The following is a 23,251-nucleotide window of genomic DNA, read 5'->3' on the forward strand; positions in this document are numbered from 1 at the left end:
TGTGGCCCAAGACCTCAGGCACATCTGAACTGTTGTGGAAGATTTAGACTGGAGACCAAGATAAAGGTGGCAAATTGGAAACGGTCAGTTGGCAAAACTGCTCTGGAACTTGTAGAGGCATCAATGACCTCGATTTTCTGAGTGGGGACCAACATTGACTTCCTAGTGCAGTAAACTAGTCATTCTAAGTCTGTGCGGGGAAAATAGCTGGTAAGGTGACCATACGGAACCTCAGGTACCTAGCACATTTGTTAAGGTTGCAGAGGTCGAGAATAGGCCTTACTCCTCCTTTGAATTTGGGAACCAGAAAGTACCGGGAATAAAAACTTTGACCCCAGTGCTCCACAGGAACCTTCTCCACCACTCCAAAGCCAATGAAGAGTGGACCTGCTCTAAGAGCAATATCTCATGAGGAGGGACATGAGGGAAGGTGGGGAGGAGGTATCTGCACAGTAACAGGGGGCAGTTGAAAGGACCTGTTACATCCCAAGTGGCAGCAGCAGCCATACTCTTGGAGGAGGAAGAAGAGTCTCCACGAGACCTAGAGTGGTCCCGGTTGGTTATATGAGACCTTTTTTTGGCACACTCGAAGGAGAGTGATTTCTGCACCTCTTTGGAGAGGCTGCAGAGCGTGAGCCAGCACCACTCACCGAAGTCGAGGGCAACCTCTGATATGAGGCAGGCCTCAGGGCCTGCTTGAGCAGGTGCTGCTTCAGGTGAAGGTCTTTAGCCACCTGAGTCGGTTTTGTGAATGATTTATAGATTGAAACTGCTCTTTGACATGAGCCACACCTAAGCAGAGCAAGCATCTTGTTTGAGTGTCATTGGGGATAGCCCCCCTACACACAACGGCCATTTTCAACCCTGGTGAGGGCATCACCAGGGAAGAACACTTAACTAAGCTAACTAACACTAATACTAGGATACTACTAACTATGTTCAACCAGAACCACAAAGTCCAAGGATTTTGAAGAATTGTGAGGTTAAAAACTGCACAGCTCGCTCTCTCTCTCTCTCCCCCCAGCTATGGGTGGTAAGAAGGAACTGTTGAAAGTTGTGATGCACTAGTTATGATTTTAACAAGTCTGATGATATAATTTATTAGTGAATATAGCTGACTTTCTGACTTCCTTTCAGATAACATAACATCCAGTTAATTGGAACACTTTTTTTAAAAATTTCTGCTTGAACTTTATTCCAGTGTTTTCTGAAATATTGGATAGGTTAATAGCCACTAAATACAGTCTAATTTCTCTTTTCTTATCTGTTAGAAAGGTCAAGATTTTGTTTTTTCCAGGCTACTTTTTCCAAAAAAATAAAATTAATAAAGTATTAGCAGGGCTCATTAACTTCCCTATAATAACAAACAAGAGGTCTGATCTGAGATCAGATGAGCACTTCAGTTCCCTTTGGTGTGGATGGCAGTTGCAGAGACTCAATGTAATGAATTGGCCTAATGTTTGTTTTGTCTCCTTCTAGTGGCTGGTTTCAGTGGCTACATAACCTGCTGATATTTCACAGCCACTGAAAGCTCAAGTAGCAGAAGCTTGTGATTTTGATGGTGACTGCTGAAGGGTCCCAGATTTCTGCCCTCACTCCTTGTGTCACTTTATGTAGCCATGGTTCAGTACACCTTTCATGATTAAGTCTAGTATATGTACTTAGAAGCTTGGCACCAAAATCTCTTTTTCAAATGATTACTTTATAAACAGTGAGTAAAAATGTATTGGAAAAATTAAAACACTATCTTGACTAGTCAATAAAACCTTAAGAACAAGGTGATATTGACTTCTTAAAACTATATGCAAAGAGGATTTTTATTGGCTCCCAGAAGAATAAACCAGTAGCATGAGTTTTTTTGCGATAGTTGAGCCATTCTGTTTTGAGCTACGTCATACAAGTACTATAGTGCAGTTTCTTTACTGTGAAATTGCAACTTACAAATGCAGAATTATTATTATTTTTTACGTAACCATGCTCAAAAACAAAACAATGTAAAACTTTGGAACTACAAGACGAAGCATAAAGGGGCATATTAATGTTTTGCAACGCTGGCTACAATAGTGCCATGCAAACGCTTGTTCTAACTTTCAGGTGACATTGTAAATAAGAAGCAGGGGCAACATTATCTCCCACAAATGTAAACAAACTTGGTTGTCTTAGTGATTGGCTGAACAAGAAGTAAGACTGAGTGTACTCATATGGGGTGAATTGATAAATACTGTCTCTTTTGTTTATCTTTTTTACAGTGCAAATCTTTGTAATAAAAATAGTATAAAGTGAGCACTGTACACTTTGTTTTTTGTGTTGTAATTGAAATCAATATATTTGAATATGTAAAAAAATCCAAATTTATGATAAATTTAAATTGGTATTCCATTATTGTTTAACAGTGCGATTAAAACTGTGATTAATCGTGACTATTTTTTATCTAGTTAATTTGTTTTGTGTAAATTAATCGCAGTTAATGCATGCGATTAGCAGCCCATGTCATTTGTGTTTAAGATCTGTTAATGTCACATGAAGATTGGGTTCATTTTGAAATTTAAACTATAGCATATTAAACTGTGACACTTGAGTAGGTACTTGTTTGCTTCACATATGTACTTGCAAGGGAAGTTTCTTGTAGTACTGTAATGATGTCCTCATTACAAAATTTATGTGAAAGCACTTTACAATAAATGCACAGTTTCATGCACAGCAAAGCGGATATAGTTATTACTGAAAGGTTATTTCTGATTCATTTAAAAAAATAACTACAAATTTGTGCAAGCAGGCTTTATATTAGGAAATGGAATAGCTTAAAGGCAATTTCTGCCCCAAAAAATCAGTATCGGATTATGAAGAAGTACCTCTAACCTATAAAAGGCCTTAATTTTAAATCCCAAAAGCCTTCTGTATGATCTTTCTTCAGTAGATAAATATGTGAATTACTTGTAAGCAAAAGTCCGCTGAAAGAAAACCAAGAGACAAAGCAAACCAGACAGTTTTTGTCGTTGCGTAGCATCCTATCCACATCACAGATGCAGAAAAGATGTAAAAGCCACCAACCCAATGGCATGGTGATTCCTCAAAACAATGACTTTGAGAAGTGTCATAAACATACAGCTAAGGGTAGCCTAGAATTCCTCCCTTACCTGTAAGGGGTTAAGAAGCTCAAATAACCTGGTTGGCACCTGACCAAAAGGACCAATGGGGAAAGAAGATACTTTCAAATCTTTGGGGGGCCAGGGGGAAGGCTTTGCTTTGTGTGTTCTCTTGGGAAGCAGAGAAACATCAGGTCAGAAAACTCCTTCTGCTATAAACCATCCTAAAAGTCTCTCATATTACAAAAATTGTAAGTAAAAGCCAGGCAAGGTGTGTTAGTTTATCTTTTGTTCTGCTTGTGAATTTTTCCTTTGCTGGAGGGAGGTTTATTCCTGTTTTTTGTAACTTTGAAACTAAGCCTAGGGGAAGTTCTGCTGTGTTTTTGAATCTTTTGTTACCCGTAAAGTTATTTTCCATCCTGACTTTGCAGAGGTGATTTTTACCTTTTTTTAAAATAAAATCCTTCTTTTAAGAACCTGACTGATTTCTGTATTGTCCCAAGACCCAGGGGTTTGGGTCTGTGGTCACTTTGTAACCAATTGGTTAGGATAGTATTCTCAAGCCTCCCCAGGAAAGGGGGTGTAAGATCTTGGGGGAATATTTTGGGGGAATAGGAACTCCAAGTGGTCCTTTCCCTGATTCTTTGTTAAATCACTTGGTGGTGGCAGAGTACTGTCCAAGGGCAAAGAATTTGTACCTTGGGGAAGTTTTAACCTAAGTTGGTAGAAATAAGCTTAGGGGGTCTTTCATGCGGGTCCCCACATCTGTACCCTAGAGTTCAGAGTGGGGAGGGAACCCTGACAAGAAGTAATTTTCAGAGTTTGGCACCAGGCTCTGATTCTTACAAGACTAGCCTGTGTTGTACAAAGGATGAATATTGGAGGAAGGAGCCTCAGTATTCCGTTACTTTTATTTGTTTTATGAAAGCATGGATCAGGATTATCTAATAGAAGAAACATGTTTAGTTCAAAATGTATAATTTGTCATGTATGTAAACTTTATATATCTATGTAATATACATGGATCACATATGGGCTGGTGATAGCCATGTGCTGAATTACATTCAGTATGCACCTTTGACTATGTCCTCTACACCCAGCCCACTATTCTATCTCTGCCAAGACTGCAACATGTCTGAGCAGCTGTTCTTTAAAAAGCTGTCCTTTTAACTACAACAACAAATCACCATCACCTTCAAGGAAGTGGAAGAAAATATCTTCAATCCTCAGAGATATACTGACTCAGGGCTAATATCTTTTCAAGACGAAACAAAAAGACACCCTGTGCTTTATATCCGTGAAGGTTGCTCTACTCATAATATACCTACCACAAAAACAAGGAAATTAATACTCGCCTCCACCCAATGACATGTATCACTACATAGAACAACCACCAAACACTAGACAACATGTTAAAACCTTAGCTCTGTCTCCATGCAGATGCTGTATTTTCAGAGCTCCTTTCACAAACTTGCTTCTTCCCACAGGTCCCATATTAGTCAAACTAATTGCATTTGTCATTGTATGTGGAATTCCTGCTTATACTCAACCTTTAGAGGCTCATGATGGCTTTCCTCCTTTCTCATTTCCCCACAATTGGACTTACTGCTCCATTTATTTTATATGGGGAAATATACTTAGCAAAGTGCTTTTTTTGCAGCTGATGAAAGGAACATGGAAGTTACCTCTTGTACAACATGCTATGGCCTGCCTTCTAGGCAAATCTGACGAATCAGAGCACATCACACCTGCATTCTACGCTGGCTTCCCATCTGATTATGGAACCACTTCAAGATTCTGGTCCTTGGCCATTAAGGGCCTTAATGATATTTGAGTGTGGCAGATACAGTTTATGGGAAAGCTTCAGCAGACAGTCCTCCATGTGACATTCTTAATGCAAAAAACTGCACAATGAACTGATATTGAAATACTGTGTTTTCAGATTAGTTGTTGCATAATCTGTGAATGACTTGGGATCTTAAACTTTTAAAAATACATATAAAAAGTTTAGCAGTTTGAATTGTAATGTCTAAATGGCCATCTTTTCCCTCTGCACGATGATCCTTTATTTTAGTCTGTGGGGCTGATTTATATTTGTGAACATAAAAAGTAATATTCGTTCAAATGAAAGCAAATATGATTGGATGCTTACCCCACATATGCTGTGAAAGGGTTAATATGGGCCTGAGAAGCCAATTAACCTTGCACCTGGAGGGTGGGCCAGGCCTGATTAGAAAGAAAGCCCAGGGAGAACAGGGCTTGTTTCCATAAAGAGCTGGGTGAGCCCACTTGGGGAGAGGAAAACTCTAGAGAAGAGGAGTTAGGGAACTTCCCTTTGTCTGAGAAGCAGCCTGATGGAAGGCCGTGAAGGAAAAAGGGAGAAAACCAGTCAGGCTTTGCAAGGATAGAGCTAGAGACCTAACTGGAGCCTGTCCAATGTACTGGATAAGGGGAGGAGGGTGCCAGCTCCTGGATTATGCCATGGATTGAGGCACAGAAGGACCGTGTAAAGCAGCAGAGGCACACCTATGATGAGGTAGCTGCCAGTTGAGCCCAGGGGGGATGAAGGTTTGTGTTTTGTATACATTGCAGTCCTTTATCAAAACCCTGAAGTTTGGCCCCAGAAAGGGCACAGGACTCTAAAGTGGTCCGGACAGAGAAGGCAAAAGAATAATAGAGGGAAACTGAACCAAGGGCGCTGCAATGCCACAGCTAGTCAAGAAGGGGGTATGTTGGGGCAGCAACTTTGTCATAGCATAATCTGCTTGGCTGTTAATGTTACCTGGCTGTATACTTTAAATGTAATCTTTATTTGTGTTAATAGGACAGAGCATTCCAGAGAAAAGAATAATAGAAGCTGTAAATCAAGAGGAGTATAAGTATGAAGTGGGCGACTTGCCAACAGAATGGGAAGGTAAATGTTTGGGGTTTTGTTTTTATTTTCATGTAACCTGGAAAGTACAAAATGCTGAAAATTGAATTCAGTGGAATACCTGACTCTACACACTTATTTGCTCTTTCCTGAGATCTTTTCATTTTGAGGCATGAAGACTAAAGTAATCCTATCCAGCTATTGCGAATTCTGAAAGTATCCACTTTTAAGCACAAGTAAAATGATGTGCTTACCTTTAAGAAATGGGTCAGTACATGAAAATGTGTGTATAGTTTGCATGACCATGATTTTGATTTCCTCTAATCAGTTGTGAAAATATTTGAGAGTGAGGGAGTGATCTGACCGAATGACCCTGAAAGGAATATATGTGGGCTAAAACCTTTTCAGGGCATGTCCTCGCTGCAGGTGTTTGGTGCCCATGTCTGAGTGGCCACACTCAAATTCCTGGGTCTGCACTCGCTCAGGTATGCGGCTAGGACTTCTGGGGACATGTCCCTATTGCTTAGTGCTGCAGTAAGTTGATGCTCTATGATTCTTTCCCAGTTAATTGTGGGACCACTTGTCTATCCTTCTGTGCACACAGTGGGAATTGTGGGAAGGCATTGGAGGACTACCAGCTTTCGAGTTGCTTAGCCTGCACCTCACAGCAAAGGAGGCAGGTTACCAGCCGGAATGAAAGCAGCACTTGGGCTTTTGCCTGTACCCAAGATTGGCCTGCTAGTTTGCATTGAAAGCACCATCTAAACTTGGGTCAGAGGTTTTTGTGTGGGGAGAAGCCAGGTGAGGGACAACACTTGAATGGGAGCCTGAGTTAACTCTGCGGTGAAGATATATAATTAGAGAGAACTTCCAACATTGTCAAACCAAGGGTGTGTGTTTAGCTTTCTGCCTCGAAGAAACAAAGTGCGTGGCCAACCACATTTTTATTACTTGCATTTGCACTTTTAACACCACACTTGTTCATCCTTGTAATTACCATAAAAAATTCTTTGCAACTATGGCAGCACTGAATTGGAAGGATGCATGAAGGTCAGGGAAATGGGAAAAAATAAATAGGTAATTGTTATTTTCTTTTTAAATACAGGGCCTTTCAGGGAATAGGAAGACCAGATTCCAACTGCGTTGTTTCCCATCCATTATTTGAACAGAAGAGGTGTGCAGTGCACCTTGTTTGTTTATGACAGAAAAAGTGCAAAATAATTCAAAGAGCCGGAAATATTAACAATGATGCTAAGTGGATTTTTCAGTGCTGTCAGTTGAAATGTTAACAGCTGAAATGTTGTGTTATGGAACTATGGATGACTGAAATAAATGGAAAGGGCCAAATCCTGGCTCCTCTAGTATTGGTTCAGAGGGCCCCGTACCACAGCAGGATCAGTGTGGTTTTGCTGCATTGGAGGGGCCAGATTTGGGAAGCCCCTTCAGGAAGCCATGGAGTTCAGTTCCTCGATGACTTCATGTGTATCTGTGCATAGCAAGGATTGGGTGTAGGGTGAACAGGGGTACAGGCTGGTGGATCAGCCCTATATGGATTCTGGTTAGTCTTGCTACATTAAGTGGCCTAATGGAAGCTAGTGTATTCCCGAAGTGAAGCAGAGCTTGATTATGGTGGCATCCTAAATCCTATTACCCCATTTAAATGTATTCTTCCACCTTGGGGTGATAATAACAGGGGACCCGCACACAGCAGCTGGGTTGGTGGGGGATCTATCACTCCTTTGTGTAGTCTGGGCTCTCCCCTCAGTTCCATGGCCCACTGCTCCCTGTCTTCAGGAGGGTGGGGGTCTATTTCAGAGAAGGGAGATCTCAGTCCCTACCCACCCAAGCAGAGGGCCCCAGTTGACACCATTCCATCAGAGCCATGATGAAGAGCGACAGTAAGAACCATATCAGAGAGATCTGTGCTAAGGTGGTGTTGGTAAGGGATCCCCAGAGCAGCAAGCTTAAGAGTTAAAATGAGGGGGCATGTCACATGGTTTGAACTGTCATTTCAAGCCATCTGCATGCGTGGTACCCAGGGCTGTGAGGTACCTCACTATCACATGTCCTTGGCGTGAGGAAGCCTCGTTTGTGCCTGCTGTGGTCAGCTCCCCAATTCCACCTGCCACATGCAGCATGACCACTCCTCTCTGGGCCCACGCAGGCCCAGCTATCTCTCTACGGATGGGCTATAGGCATGTTCCAGCTTCCGAGCATCTCCCTGGAGTGTCCAGCCTCTGTTCCACTGGACGTTTTGCAGATTTCAGATTCGCTGCTTCCAAAGAAGCAGAACACTGCAGCTTACCCTTTTCACCTCAGATTACCACTCCTCTTCACACACCGCACTCAGATGTGTTTATAGTGAAAACAAGTAAAAGTTTATTTAATGAAGTATATAGATTCAAGTGATAGCAAGTAGAATTATTGGAAACAAATGATTACATGTAAAACAAAATCATAACATATATTCTAGAGCCTAGACTTATGTAACTACAGTAGAACCTCAGAGTTATGAACATCTTGGGAATGGAGGTTGTTCGTAACTCTGAAATGTTTATAATTGAACAAAACATTATGGTGGTTCTTTCAAAAGTTTACAGCTGAATGTTGACTTAATACAGCTTTGAAACTTTACTGTGCAGAAAAAAATGTTGCTTTCCCTTTATTTTTTTTTAGTAGTTTACATTTAACACAGTACTGTACTGTATTTGCTTTTCTTTCTTTCTTTTTTCTCTGCTCTGCTGCCTGATTGCGTACTTACCTTTCCAAATTAGGTGTGTGGTTGACTGGTCAGTCTGTAACTCTGCTGTTTATAACTCTGAGGTTCTACTGTAGATACTTTCATGTCTTATAGAGCAATGCTGACTCAAAGTCCTTCCAGTGTTTTTATAATCAGGCTTGGTTGTGATCATCCATTCATGAGACAATCATTCTGTCAGCTTGCTTTCTCAGTGAAAGATCCATGGGATACCTCTGCAATCCCCAATTATGCCCCAACAATCCTTTGTCTTTACTCATAAACTGGATACCCTCCTGCTGTTTATTTCTTCCTGTAAACTTCATCTCTTGAAGATGTCACAATCTTCTGGCTATCATTTAGTTCAGTGTGCAACAGGTATCTATTGTGAGACATACAGTGCCCGATACACACATGACCAGACACAGGGATAAGTGTCTGTTTCTTCCTGCTTGAAAGGAACCTGAGACTTGTCACTTACTTTTTAGTATACACATAACTCCTTAAACATTAACCATACATGCATTTTGCAGTGATTATAATGACCTGTGGGCTACTGACTTTCGGTAGAGACCTCACATGCCACCCTTTAATGAATTATTATGCACATATCTGACTCGGGGTCCCTGTAAAACCATGTGTATCCCCTGTGCCTTCTGCCAGTTGGCACCAAGAGATCCCTGGGTTACAATGCTCAGGCAGGCATTTGTTCATCTTTTCAAAATTTTCTTCACTACCACCAGAACTAACAATATTGTATTTATTTGTCATGGACCAGGACCCCATTATGCTAAATTGTAACTGGGCCAGCTGCCTCCCATTCACCCCCTCTTGGCTTAGGGTCATGCTCAGTGATGAGCTGCCACAATCTTAACAACGGGTTCCCTCCTCACCCCATGAGGGGGTCGTTGCCCACCCCCGCTCCCCGGGACTCCTGCCCCATCCAACCCCCCCGCGTTCCTTGATGCCCACCCACAGGACCCCTGCCCCATCCACCCCCCTCCCCTGTCCCTGACTGCCCCCAGAACCGGGCAGGAGGGCCACCGTAGTGGGTGCCCACCCCGCCCCTAAGAGCCAGAGGCACCTGCCGGAGGGCGAGGTGGGGAGTCCTGGAGGTGCTTACCTGGGGCAGCTCCCAGGAAGCATCCGGCAGGTTCCTATGGCTCCTAGGGGTGGGGGGAGCGTAGCTAGGGGGGGAGCAGGGGGAGTGGTCCTTAGGCACCGACTCTGTGGGTGCTCCGGGGCTGGAGCACCCACGGGGAAAACCCACCGGCAGCTCCCCATCCCACGCCCAGCCCCAGATCACCTCACCTCTGCACCGCCTCCTCCTTTGCTCTGCTTCTCCGCGCCCCCGCTTCCCAAGAATCAGCTGTTAGGCGGGAAGCCGGGGGGGGGGGGGAGCGGAGAAGCAGGTGGCAGCTTCACACTCAGGCCAAGGGTGGCGGAGGAGGGCCGCCCGCGCCACAGCAGGTAACCCCGCGCCTCAGCAGGTAACCTGGGGTTACCTGCTGCGGCGCGGGCGGCCCTCCTCGCCCCCCCCGCCCAAGCTCACCTCCGCCTCCCTGGGCCTGAGCGGGAAGCCACAGCCTGCTTCTCAGTCTGCCCCGGGTTACCTGCTGTGGTGGGGTGGCCCTCCTCGCGCGCCGCCCCCCCCCCCCAGCTCACCTCCGCCTCCCTGGGCCTGAGCAAGAAGCCGCGGCCTGCTTCTCAGCCTGCCCAGCTTCCCGCGCGAACAGCTGATTCACTGGATCCCTCGTGGAACAACTGGTTCTAAAAGATCTTCTAAATTTAACAACCGGTTCTAGCGAACCGGTGCGAACCGGCTCCAGCTCACCACTGGTCACGCTACTGGCAGCCTGCCTCCCTTTCTCTTCTTTGGACTGCTCAAATAAATCATCCCTTCAGGTTTTTTTCTTGATCAAAACCAACCCCTCCCTAGGGACTTGGTTTATTGGTATAAAATAAACTGCAAATAAAACGAAGTCCATTCCTAAGTCCACACAAGACAAGGGTTCTCTTCCTCTTCCCAGGCCTTCCTGCCTGGAGCCATTGCAGTCTCTCCCCCGTTTGGTGTAGGTCTTTCCCAGCTCTCCCTTGCTGGGGAAAATCCCCTGGTCTCAGGATATTCCTGGCAGGAGCCTTTCCTCACTTAATGCAGACTTGCCACGGCTTCCCTCTTCACTGCAGCCAGCTGCTGAACTTTATAGGGAAATACCTGATTCAACCCAGATGTGCTTCATTCTGTAACCAGGGCTGGCTAGGCCACAGCGCTGACGGAGCAAGCCACCTTGTTACATAAGTTCTGTACAAACACAGAACAAAAACAGTCCCTGCCCCAAAGAGCTTTTAAAATAAAAGCTGAGATGCTGATGTAATTATGTGACTTATGGAGCTGGGCCTTAAGCACCGCCCTTTGGTGACTAAACCTTAATTTGGTCCCAAGATGGAAGATTTCTGTCCCCTCACCTTGTCCCAGGGGTTTCCACATTGCAGAGCTTGCTGGCTTGGGCTGTGTATTGATAGAGGATCTAAAAGAACAGGGCATGTGATGAAAAAACGTTATGCTTAGAATGATGTGTAAACAGTTTTAAGGATTCATTCTGCTATTACTATGGCCACATCTGAACCATGCAGCACACAACCAGTGGCAAAGTGTGGCCTGTAGGTCAAATGCAGCCAACAGCCATCTTTTATGTGAACATGCGATCCACAGAGGCCGTTGGTGCCAGCATGAAATGCTTTCTCTCTCTATCTGAGCAACCAAGCTGTATTCCATGCTGGGACCTGTAATCTCTGTGAATTGCATCTCTGTGTTAAAGATGAAGGCAACTGCCATGTATTGCAGTTACGAACCAGGTGCAAGTTGTAGTCTTCTGGTAAGCAGCCAGTATAGCCATCAGTTAAGCAAAGTTTGGGCCTAGAGCTGTGTGAAGAAAGATAATTTTGTTTCATGGAGGATTTTGCTATTTTGAAAATTCTTTTAATTCCAATTTGGAACAAACCTCCAAAATGTCAATCTTCTGCAAAAGGGAGTGGAGCCCTGGCCCAGTCCGCAGATCCTGGAAGCTCTGAGGTCCCTGTCTCCAAGGCAGTCCAACAGGCGGGCTGACAATAAGCCAGGTGGGCGAGTTGGCATATCAAAATCTGCCTGACAAGCAGGGTTCTATCAGATCTTTGTCAAAATAGAGCAGTCTCCATGAAACATTTTGCTTTACACAAATCATCACATTTTGACAAAAAAATGTTCCATTGGCGTTTTTCCGACCAGCTCTATTTGGGAACCCAGTAGACTTAAGTGCTTGAACTCCTGTACAGTTTTAAGGGGTAGAATTTGGTAAAGTTCTTTCAGTTTGATTACATTCTTGTTTAGGAAATATTTAGTAATTTAGTGGTTAACAACTGTGTCTGAAAACACACTTGAAATATTTGAGGATGCAAATATAGAAATGAGTCTAAAACGTTGAATATTTTTAGATACAGTTTGTATCTCAGCGCTGGTCAAACTCCCCTTGTTGGACATTCACCAGGCTGGTATGTTTGGGCCCCACACACTGGACACTTGTGCTTTTTAGCTCTCCTTTGTCACTTGGCGGGCTCCAGCCACCATCTCTGGTTCTGGCCTTTCTGGCACACTTCCTGGGCACTGACTCTCTGTGTGGTTCCCTTTCTGAAAATGGGATCCCACAGGCCACAAGACCAGGGCTGGAACCTGTCCCTCCCCCCAACCTCTCCCAAAGACTCTCCAGTAGTAGCTTAAGAACACGCTCTCTCCCTTGTGGGCACTCTGGTTTATACTTTACCCCTTTAGGACCCTGTGATAGTTGAAGCAAATAAACATTGATACTGCAGAAGGATTTCTAAGAACAATTGCTCTTTACTTTAGACGTCATTAGAGACATACAGATCTAGCCAAAACAATAAACACCGAAGCACAATTCCCTGCCCTAGTTTCCTCATGAGTGGTCTTTGGGAACTGGGTTGTTCTTTCAGGGTTTTGGGTCCCCTCTGCTGAGCCTAACTCATCCAACTTCTCCTCCATATCATGGAGTTTCAGAGTAACAGCTGTGTTAGTCTGTATTCGCAAAAAGAAAAGGAGTACCTGTGGCACCTTGGAGACTAACCAATTTATTTGAGCATAAGCTTTCGTGAGCTACAGCTCACTTCATCGGATGCATACTGAAGTGAGCTGTAGCTCACGAAAGCTTATGCTCAAATAAATTGGTTAGTCTCTAAGGTACCACAAGTACTCCTTTTCTTTATATCATGGAGTGTTCTTTCTGCCCATTTCCTTCAGCTTTGATTGCTCTGGTAACCAGAGTTTTCCCGTCACTAAGATAGCCTGCGCTTTTGTTCCAATTGCCAAACTTCTCACCTCTGTGGTTTTAAAGAGCCGTACCAACACCTCAGTCTCTCTTATCCTCTTTTGGGGATTTTCTACATTTTCTTCTCTGGAAATCTGGAGAGAGCTGGCTTCATCTAGGTTGCAGCTCTCCCTTTGTTCTGCCAGGACCACTGTTCCCTCTAAGCTCTGCGCGTGTGCACGCGCACACAGATCCTAAACCCCATGCACACGGCAAAACATTGCGCGAACAAAAATTTGCACAGAAGTCATTTTTTGCTCACACAGCCTGTCAAAAATTAGAGGGAACACTGGCCAGGACCCAACCTTTTCACTTGTTGTTAATCCTTAAGGATGGTCTCCTTTGAAGACACACATTCAAGCATCCCTCCCCCTCTGCTTAGCACAAGGAAGGTCTCTGGAAAAAAGTTACCTCTTTAAGACCAAGTGGGTAGCAGTACAACAGTGAGTGGGTAAACTGAGTCACATAATTTTCATAATTTCCCATATTCTCCACAGTTATCAATATACTTCTAAATGTACAGTGCAAATCACTTTTCCACATTCTGGAGTGGGGCTTTATGTTCCAGTCCTGAGGGGTTACGTAGCTCTGCAAGGCTGAAGCTTTATTCCTGCTGAGTTCCTCTGCAATTCTCTTTTCCTGCGGTTCTTAGTTTAATTTAAAAGCTCCCCAGGACTAAATCTCCCAGCTGCTCAAAGCCATGATTTTTACAAAGGTTTTGAATGTCCTTCGAGCTCTATGTAAAACTGAGACTTGCTTGATATTACAAAAGTAAAATCATAATCCCTCCATTCCCCTGGGTCCAGTATTAGTTGACTCTAATTTGTGTGTATAGATAAGTTTTGTTACAAAATGAAGCCTTTATTGTATATTTTCCTTTGTATTATTGTTTTGAATTCATTTAACGTTGGTATTAAAAGAATCCATGTTGACAGTATAAACATAGATAACTTTGTGATTAGATAAAGCCCTCCTGTTATACTACACTTTCCCCTTTAAATAAGAAAATAAAATAAATGATACATTTTTTTCTATGGCAGTATCTCGTGGATGCAGACAACTGATAACCTTTCTGTAGCTGTAATTTTGGATGGTCACCTACACTATCTAGTGATAAAATACCTCTGTTACCTCCTCAGCTCATGTCAACAGTGCTCCTGAAAGGATATCGGTCATTTTCAATGCCTGTAGAGATTCAAGGAATTGCATGCTTCATGCAGCATTTTACTGCCTGCCTGTTCTTGTGGTTTTTTTTTTTTTTGGATTGGTAACATTTAGTGATTAATGGGAGTCTTAATTTGCATGCTCACTTTTACGCTTATTACAGTGCATTATGTGCCAGTAGGAGTTACTAACGTTCAATAAAAATCTCATGCATACTAATGAGAATGCAAATGAGCGCTGATGAAAGAATGCCAGGGTCTCAAGGTATGAAAAGTCCAGTTATCTTGCAAATTTGCAAACGGACAAAGATAGCAGAATAATAAGCACAGAATGCAGAAAGTACCATATAGATATAAATAGCAACAGCAACATGATTAGACAATTTGAAATGCAGGCAATCTATTCATTTTCAAAAGCTTTGCAGAAAAACCCTCCTGTTTTGGTCACAGACCTGTATCACCACCTCCTTTGCTTTGCTAAACCTAATGGGTCTTGGCTGTGTGAAGGTATTTTGCTTTTTTGGGATCGGGGTAGGGGAGTGTTCGAGTCGAAATATTTCCAGACATAGCCTTCACTGGATGCATTTTTTTTAATTAAAAAAAGTAAAGGAGCACCATTCAAATAACACACATTAAAGCATCTATCTTATTGTTCCCTTCAACAATAATATTTAACTATGCTAGAAATCTCATTGCTTCAGTCGTTTAAAACTGGATTGGACAAAACACTAGAGGAGTATATTGCAGGCACAAAGGGGATGGACTAGAGATCAGTGGTTTTCAACATGGGGTCTGCAGACTATGTCTAAGATTTCCATAAGGGTCCAGACCTGCATTTGAAATTTTTTAGAGGTCCGCAAATGAAAAAAATTTGAAAACCACTGGTCTCCATGATCTTTTCTATCTCTAAATTTTGGTGTGTAAGTGTGTTCAGATAGAGAATATAAAATACTACATCTTCTTCTATCTCAGTTATATGATTTAGTCAGTTGGTTTTTCTTAAATTAGATAATTGCTAGTCATTTTTTTTTTTTTTTTTTGCACTTTAGCTGCTGCTGGTTTTTCTCATCATAGTCCAAGATTATGGATCTGACCCTGCAAACACTTACGTACCTGCCTAATTGTACTGATGTGAGGAAAGTTTCACACATGCATAAGCATTTGTTCACAGGCAGTGTCATGTCAGATACACAAAATTTTATTTGTACTGCCTGAACTCATGAAGACTTCATAATTTTGCATTTGAAATAAAATGTCCTGAAGCCTAATGGGGGAAAATATATGAAAATCTCCTCATCCTTCTCCCCAAAGATAGAAGAATGATCTGGGTTTTAGAAAATCTGAGAGTTGTTTTTGAAAGACTGATAAAGCTATATTAAAGACTGTCGGTTCAGAGGATGGCTTTGTTTTTGGGGGGTGGGTAGGGGAATGTTCACCTTTTAAAACATTTGAGGTGTGCTCTGCTGCACAGGAGACACTTGTATCAGGCAGTAAAGGAACATTTGTGTCACAAATTCATTATTTTCTACTGTAGCTTATTACAAATACTAAACTGAATTCAGCTGTAACTGTTCGGAAAAGTAGTATCTAGTGCTGTGTTTGGATCAACAAGTTATTTTTAAGGTTCAGCTATGAGATTTTGTGGTTCTGGCATTTAGTCCAAGGAAAGCAGGGTGGAACCATCTATAAAACTATAAATTCAAAGTTTTGGGGTTTTTTTGTAGATGGAGAGCGAAAAAAAGCATACCATCATAAATGCATTATCTATGCGTGTAGACGGGAGTAATATGATGATGGAAGGTTTGATATGAGAAATAACTTCATAAATGAGGGATGACATTTTATCACTCCATGAGTGCAGCAAACTGAGGGTCATCTCTAACGAGTAAAAATATTTTGAATAACATATTTCTCACTTCATATATTTTGCTCATAAAATTTATTTAACTTTTAAAGATAAAGTTAAAATACTTGCAATGTTCTCTGTGTGGAGTGTTGAGCTGAGGCAATTAAATAAGTATCACTTCATACAAACACTCCATTCAACTGCAAATCTCTAATCAAATCATTGGTTCAGAATCCAGGATGGCAGTGGGGGGTGGCAGGAAGGGGAAGGCAAACATTGAAATGCTTCAAAGAGTCCTGTGGCACCTTATAGACTAACAGACGTATTGGAGCATAAGCTTTCGTGGGTGAATTCACCCACGAAAGCTTATGCTCCAATACGTCTGTTAGTCTATAAGGTGCCACAGGACTCTTAGTCTGGATCTGTAAAAGCGGCCAACACGGCTACCGCTCTGATAATTGAAATGCTTGTATTTCTGCAATCACTTGCAGCTGCAGCTTAAACTTGGTATGATTTCAAAGATCCGTTTGTACAGAACCGTGAATTGGTGGTAAGCTGAAGCTGAAATACAGTTGTGAAGATACTAGCATTTTAAGAAAATAATAGCAATTTTCCCAAAATGGAAAGCAAGTTATAGATGTTGAGAATTGAGGAATCAAACTGACTGTGCTGTAATAAAAACCATTCATAGAGAGACCGTAGAAAATAATCACCTACATGATGTGAGTTTAAAAACTGCCCTCTTTATTAAACATTAAAACTGCCTTCTGCTTTCCTGCTGCCTGCCTGCCTGTTTTGTGTCCATTGCACACCTTTCATGCATCCGATGAAGTGAGCTGTAGCTCACGAAAGCTTATGCTCAAATAAATTGGTTAGTATCTAAGGTGCCACAAGGACTCCTTTTCTTTTTACACCTTTCCTTATGCTTCTAACATGTCCGCTGCTTTACCCCTTTTTTAGGGTTTCCAACTTTCTATTTGCAGGAAACTGAACACCCTTGTCCTGCCCCCCTTCTCCAAGGCCTCGCCCCCCCCCCCCCACTCATTCTTACCCCCTCCCCCCCGGTCGCTCACTCTTCCCCACCTCTCTCATTTTCACTGGACTGGGGCAGGGAGTTGGGGTGTGGGAGGGGGTAAGGGCTCTGGGCTGGGGGTGCAGGCTCTGGAGTGGAGCCAGAAATATGTGGGAGGGGGCTCTGGGCTGGAGCAGGGGGGTTGGGTACAGGGAGTGGGGGTGAAGGCTCCAGCTGGGAGTGCGGGCTCTGGAGTAGGGCCGGAGATGAGGGGTTTGGGGTGCAGGAGGGGGTCCAGGGCTGGGGTAGGGGGTGGGGACTCCTGGCAGTGCTGACATCAGGCAGAAGTGGCCTGGATGTCCCTCTGGGTCCTAGGTGCGGGGCGGCCAGGAGGCTCCAGGCATCCCCCCCATCTCCAGGCACCGCCCCTGCAGCTCCCATTGGCTGCGTTCCCAGCCAATGGGAGCTGCAGAGCTGGCGTTTGGGCGCAGCTTGTGGAGCCTCCCTGGCTGCCCCTGTGCCTAGGAGCTGAATGTACTGGCCACTTCCAGGAATTGCTTGGAGCCGGGCAGGCAGCCTGCCTGCCCCGCTGCTCTGCTGACTGGACTTTTAATGATCCGGTCAGAGCCACCAGGGTCCCTTTTTGACAGGGTGTTCCGGTCGACAGTCAGACACCTGGCAACCCTACTGTTTTCCCTAGAGCACCAGAACTGCTGCTGGTGATGGTCTGAAGAGATAGACCATCTGATAGAAGAGAAGACTTGTGTACCACTAGGCTCACACTTGTTCCCTTATTAACAATCATGAGTCACTTCCTGCTTTAGTCTTTCTGGTGTTTTTACAGTTGTACAATACAACTTTAATCTCTACCACATTCAGTGCCATCAGCTGAAAAGTGTGACAGTTTGATAGCCATACCAATTTAGGCTGTGATCTTGCCAGATATTGCAATGGGAAAATCCTATAAAATGTAAGCACTGAAACAAATAGAGTTCTGTAGAATTTAATAGAAAATCACTTTATCTACTTAACCAACCTATAGAATGGAATACCATTTTCTTATTGTTTTCTGATTGATGGTGGGAAAACTCTGTAGACAGGTTAGTGTTGCCTATTCAGTTCTGAAAGACTTCTCCATAAGGGCAAGGTTTGGCCTCTTGAGTATCAGGATTGAAGGACCTCCAAGGAAACCCAGACACATCAGGAAATTTATATGTTTCATGGCATATAAACCAAGAAGTTACATAAAAACATAAATACTCTTGCTGGAAGGTTGCCATGTTAACACAATGTTATTTCTTAGAATTCAGAACACCCCAGAACCCAAACAGAAAGAGAAACAGGCTGATCCCTGTAGCCTGAAAGCAAGACCCAAAAGCCCCATCTGCCCCTAAAGCGATAGCTTGCAATTCCAACACAGTCCTCAATACACCACAGGAGTAGTGTTGGTAAGTGAATTGGTGTTCTCTGTCATGGAAGAAATGCAGCAGTATCGTGTAAAGAAGAAATACTGCTTTGAGGGTGCCATCTTGTAGACTAGAGGCAAAAATTGAGGCCCTGTCTACTTGTCATTAAAGGAGGGTTGCCAGCTTGGTAATATTTTAAAAACGTCCCCTGTCCTGCCTATTTCCCCCCAAAGCCCCATCCCTGTCCCACCTATTCCCTGAGGCCCCACCCCATCTGCTCCTCTTACCCCCTCCCCATGTCACTTATTGCTTTTTCCTTCCCACCCCCAACCCCCCACCTGAGTCAGGAGGGACTTGCCTGTGGAGCCAGGGCTGGGAGCTGCAGCTGCCTGACAAAGGTAGGAGGCAGCCCCGGCTGGGTAGGGGCTGGAGCGAGTGATGGCCTAGTGCCTCCCCATCTCTCCCACTCGCAGTGACCGGACACTGTCAGGTCCCCTTTTCGACCAGACTTTCCAGTTGAAAACTGGGCACCTGGCCACACTACATTAAAGATACCTTAGTATTATCCTTGAGTTAAGGCTGTTAACTTTGGAGTCCTGGCTAAATTCCAGATAGGCAAAATGAAATTGCCCAATCTTCATAATACCGCTCTCATTTTAATTGGAGACTAGTTCCTCCTACCAGCTATTTCATGGTGTTGCTGGAGCAGATTGGCTGCCATGTTTCATTTCAGTGGTGAAGTGAAACAATCTCTATCTATGCAGTTTGCAGAGTGCTCTTTGTCTTTCTGTGGAAGTGCTGTGTGAATGTAAAATAGTACTGTATTAGAAATGGTAAAGATTGTCATGAAGTGCTCCACAAACCATCCTGGAATTTTTATAGATGCCCACAACTCATATTATGAATGCAAACATATTTCATTGAATGTCACTTTTTCTCTGTTTTCAAACACAATAGCAAGTGTCTTAATTCTACAGACACATAGGAGAACATTTTGCTATATATGTGTATGTGGAACTGGTTGTCCTTACATCTGTCCTGATGCTCACTACTGGCCGCTTGTGTTTCTGCTGCTTATTCATTTGAAAAATTATAGTGGGAGAGACAGAATATTTGCAGTCATACACGCCTCATTTCTATACGTTGAAAGCTCAAATAAGCTAAATGCTAGTGCACTGGTGCTTCTAAATGCTGACAAATATTGATGTATATATGGACAGTACCAGAGATATATATTTGTGTGGTGTCTGTGATGGATTTCAAGTGGTCTTTTTTAATAATTCATTAGCCAAGTGAAGTGAGGTCTAACATGGAACTTGGCATTTGTCTGTAATGCAGTGACTTTGGAACAGCCCATCTGATCAATACCAACGTTTCTGGGAGTGTTCTCGACATCCGTGAGCCAAAACCTGTTGAGATTGGTGCAAATGGGAATACTGGGAATGCCTGATTGACAGGAACATCAGGGCCCCCAGATTTTCTGGTGCTGCAGGCGGAGAAATCTCAACTACTGCCCCCTGCTGCTGTGCACACATATTAGAAGCAGCAGTTTAACTTGAGTTAACTTGAGTGGACATTGTATCCTGCACACTAACAAAAATAAGAGAGCCTTACAGGAAGTGTGTGCCTGTGCACGTGGAGCAAGGAACGGGGTAGGAGAGACAGGGAAGCAGCAGGCACTGGAGGGATGCAGCACTGTTGGTAGGGAGTGGAGGTAGAAGAAGAAGGAAGCAGGGACCTGGAGAGGACTGAGGGACGGTGGTTGGGGGGGGCTGGGGGGAGGGGAGGAAAGGACCTGGTGGAAAAGGACCTGGTGGGAGGTACAGTATTTTCATGACAATCAGAGTTGTCAAGATAAACCATTTATTATGAACAGAAACTAAGTACAGAATAAGATAACACTTCCTACTATCCTGTGTAGCTGCAGCTTGCAACAGCCCTGTCCTGGTCTTATAGGACCTGTGTGGCTCCCCTGATATGTTATGATCATTGAATCTGAACACCAGCCCAGGCACTCTGAGTCTGAATCCCATCTGGGGCAGAAATTTGAAAAAAACAACAACAGAGGCATCATGCTCCAGTCTGCCTGTCCTGAGCTGCTTTTGTTTCTGCCCCAGCTGGAACTGTGTCATAGGAAACCAATGACAGTATCTAGAAGTGTGGCATCTCTTCACTTCCAGGAGGAATTACTATAACACTATGAAATTTACAAACTGTAATAAATACAATACCTGACTTCACAACCCTTCCGGTTCCTTTAACACGACCTTAACATGTTTCAATCAGTCTCATTCAGCATTTCAGCAATGTGCCTAATTTTCTGTTTTGTAAACCCTCTTAAGGCAAATCCTTATTTGTAAAAGACCATTCAGTCTCATAGTCAATTACAGGGTCAGTTTTGTGTATTATTTTCAAAAAGTGTCTGCTCTCACTTCACTTGTCACAGCCGTATTTTCAGGTATCTTGAGCAGATGCTTAGGATTCCTTCATAAGATTTTTGCCTTCATCTTTGATTGCTGTAGTTTTGACTGGCCAGTGCCCGTCTTGCCAAATTCTCAGTCTTTTTTGTTTTTTAACTGTGGAAAATGTCTTGTTCCTTTATTGTAATATTTTGTCTCATTGTACTTTCCTAGTCTTTTCCTCACTATTGCAGACCCCTTGGTCATCCTTTATTTTTTCCCCATATCTGGTAATTGAGTCTTTATACATTTCATAGACTTTAAGGCCAGAAGGGACCATCATGATCATCTAGTCTGACCTGCACATCACAGGCCACAGAACCTCACCCATCCACTCCTGTGATAGACCCATGACCTCTGCTGAGTTACTGAAGTCCTCAGATCTTGATTTAAAGACTTAAGGTTACAGAAAATCCATCATTTACTCTAGTTCAGAGTAGCAAGTGACCCGTCCCCCATGCTGCAGAGGAAGTAGACAACCCTCCAGGATGTCTGCCAATGTGACCTGGAGAAAAATTCTTTCCCGATTCCAAATATGACAGTCAATTAGACCCTGAACAGGTGGGCGAGACCCATCAGCAAGACACCTGGGAAAGAATTGTCTGTAGTAACTCAGGGCCCTCCCCATCTAGTGTCCCATTTCCAGCCATTGGAAATGTTTGCTAATAGCAGTCACGGATGGGCCATATGACATTATAGGCAATCTCATCATACCATCCCCTCCAGAATCTTCCAGTCTCAGTCTTCAGACCAGTTAGGTTTTTGCCACCACTACTCCTCTTGGGAAATTGTTCCAGAACTTCACTCCTATGGTGGTTAGAAAGCTTTGTCTAATTTTAAGCCTAAATTTATTGATGGCCAGTTTATATCCATTTGTTCTTGTAAAGGAGTTCAACAGGTGATGTTTTTCATTGTAGCTCAATAGCTGAGTAGTGCTAAATATAAATCTTTTTTATATATAGATAGATAGATAGATTTTTAGCAAGTTCTTCACTGTACATATTCCACATACAGCATTGGCTTTGAGGATATCTAGGACTAGCTGTCTTGTGATGAAAGTTTGTACATTTTAGCAAAATCCAGGAATGCCCTATTCTTGAACTGTTCTCTGTTTGTCAGTTATTACTGTTCTTGGCATTTCATGATGTACAAATACAAACTTAACGTGCCTTTTGCTGCAGTGGGATCTTCAAATATGACTACTTCTGGGAAATTAGTAAAGTAGTCTATTGTAACCAGGTGGTCATGTCTTCTCAAACTGAACATATCAATTCTAACTTTGTTCTATGGAACTAAGCATTTTTTCATATGGTACCATTGCTTCTTTCTGCTGGGAATTTCTGTACTTCTGACATATTCCTCACCTGTTCCCCATTTCTTCAATATCACTAGTGACCAGAATACAATTTTTCTAGCTCTCCTCTTTGATTTGGTCATTCCCAACTGCCCTTTGTGTATTCTTTCCAATGTTTTCTTTCTCATCATTGTGAGAACCACAATATGTGTCCCCTTTAAGAGCACTCCTGAGATCACTAAAAGTTAACTTTTATTGAGGGAATAGGCAGGTAGGAAGTGTTGCATTTTTTCCCTCCTATACTTATAGCTTATCACTGCTTGCAGGATTTCACTTTTAGCTGTTTGTCTCCTGTTCATCCCGTAAGCTTGGAAATACAGCATGTGATGATTTTATAACATTCACATGTATGATTACTGCTTGTTTCAGATTATCAGGCTATGTACTGTCTAATGGAGCATAACCTCTTGAGACTGTGTCTGCTATTACTAAATAGGATACAGGTTGGAACTCCAGGGTTACAACTTTGAACAGAGGCAGCAACCAGGGGAGTTTTGGAGGGAGTACCTGCAGACTCTGTGCTTTGAGGTAGCGGGACTCAGTGAGTGGTGTGTCTGGTCCATCTGTTGGTGGTTTGGTTGACTGTTCTCTGTAAAAGGACTGTAGATGGGCCCTGGGCCCCTGAGTAAGCAGGGTGCCCTGTAAAGCCCATGAGGCGCTAGCCCTTGGAGCTTTCATCAGCCCACATGTTTGAAGTCTCCGATTGGTTAATTGCTCCCTAATGGTGAGGAACAGAGCTGAGTTAAGCAGGGAAGACTTGGTATAAAAAGTCACTTGCTCGGAAAATCCAAGAGCTGCAAACAGGCAGCTAACAAGGGAGTTTCCAAGGAAGTTTAGAGGGGCAGGGTGAGAGGCTTTGCTTTCAGATTCCTCACTACGTGTGATATCAAGATGGCCAGCAATAGAATAGTGGGGATGACCTGTAGCGGATGTGCCATCTTCTCTTTCCTACCTG

The 23,251-nt window shown here is 43.3% G+C and overlaps 1 protein-coding gene across 2 annotated transcripts in view; it reads left to right on the forward strand.

Moving 5' to 3' along the window:
• The window catches only part of NDUFAF2 (NADH:ubiquinone oxidoreductase complex assembly factor 2), a 144,476-nt gene that overhangs the window by 76,535 nt on the left and 44,690 nt on the right, over positions 1 to 23,251 (forward strand). For both annotated transcript variants that reach the window (XM_074952592.1, XM_074952593.1), the window contains exon 2: positions 5,911 to 6,000. In XM_074952592.1, the coding sequence (XP_074808693.1) occupies positions 5,911 to 6,000 (90 nt within the window). The remainder of the gene's footprint in view (positions 1 to 5,910; positions 6,001 to 23,251) is intronic.

Source organism: Natator depressus, chromosome 5, assembly GCF_965152275.1.
Source record: "Natator depressus isolate rNatDep1 chromosome 5, rNatDep2.hap1, whole genome shotgun sequence".
Classification (NCBI taxonomy): domain Eukaryota; kingdom Metazoa; phylum Chordata; order Testudines; family Cheloniidae; genus Natator; species Natator depressus.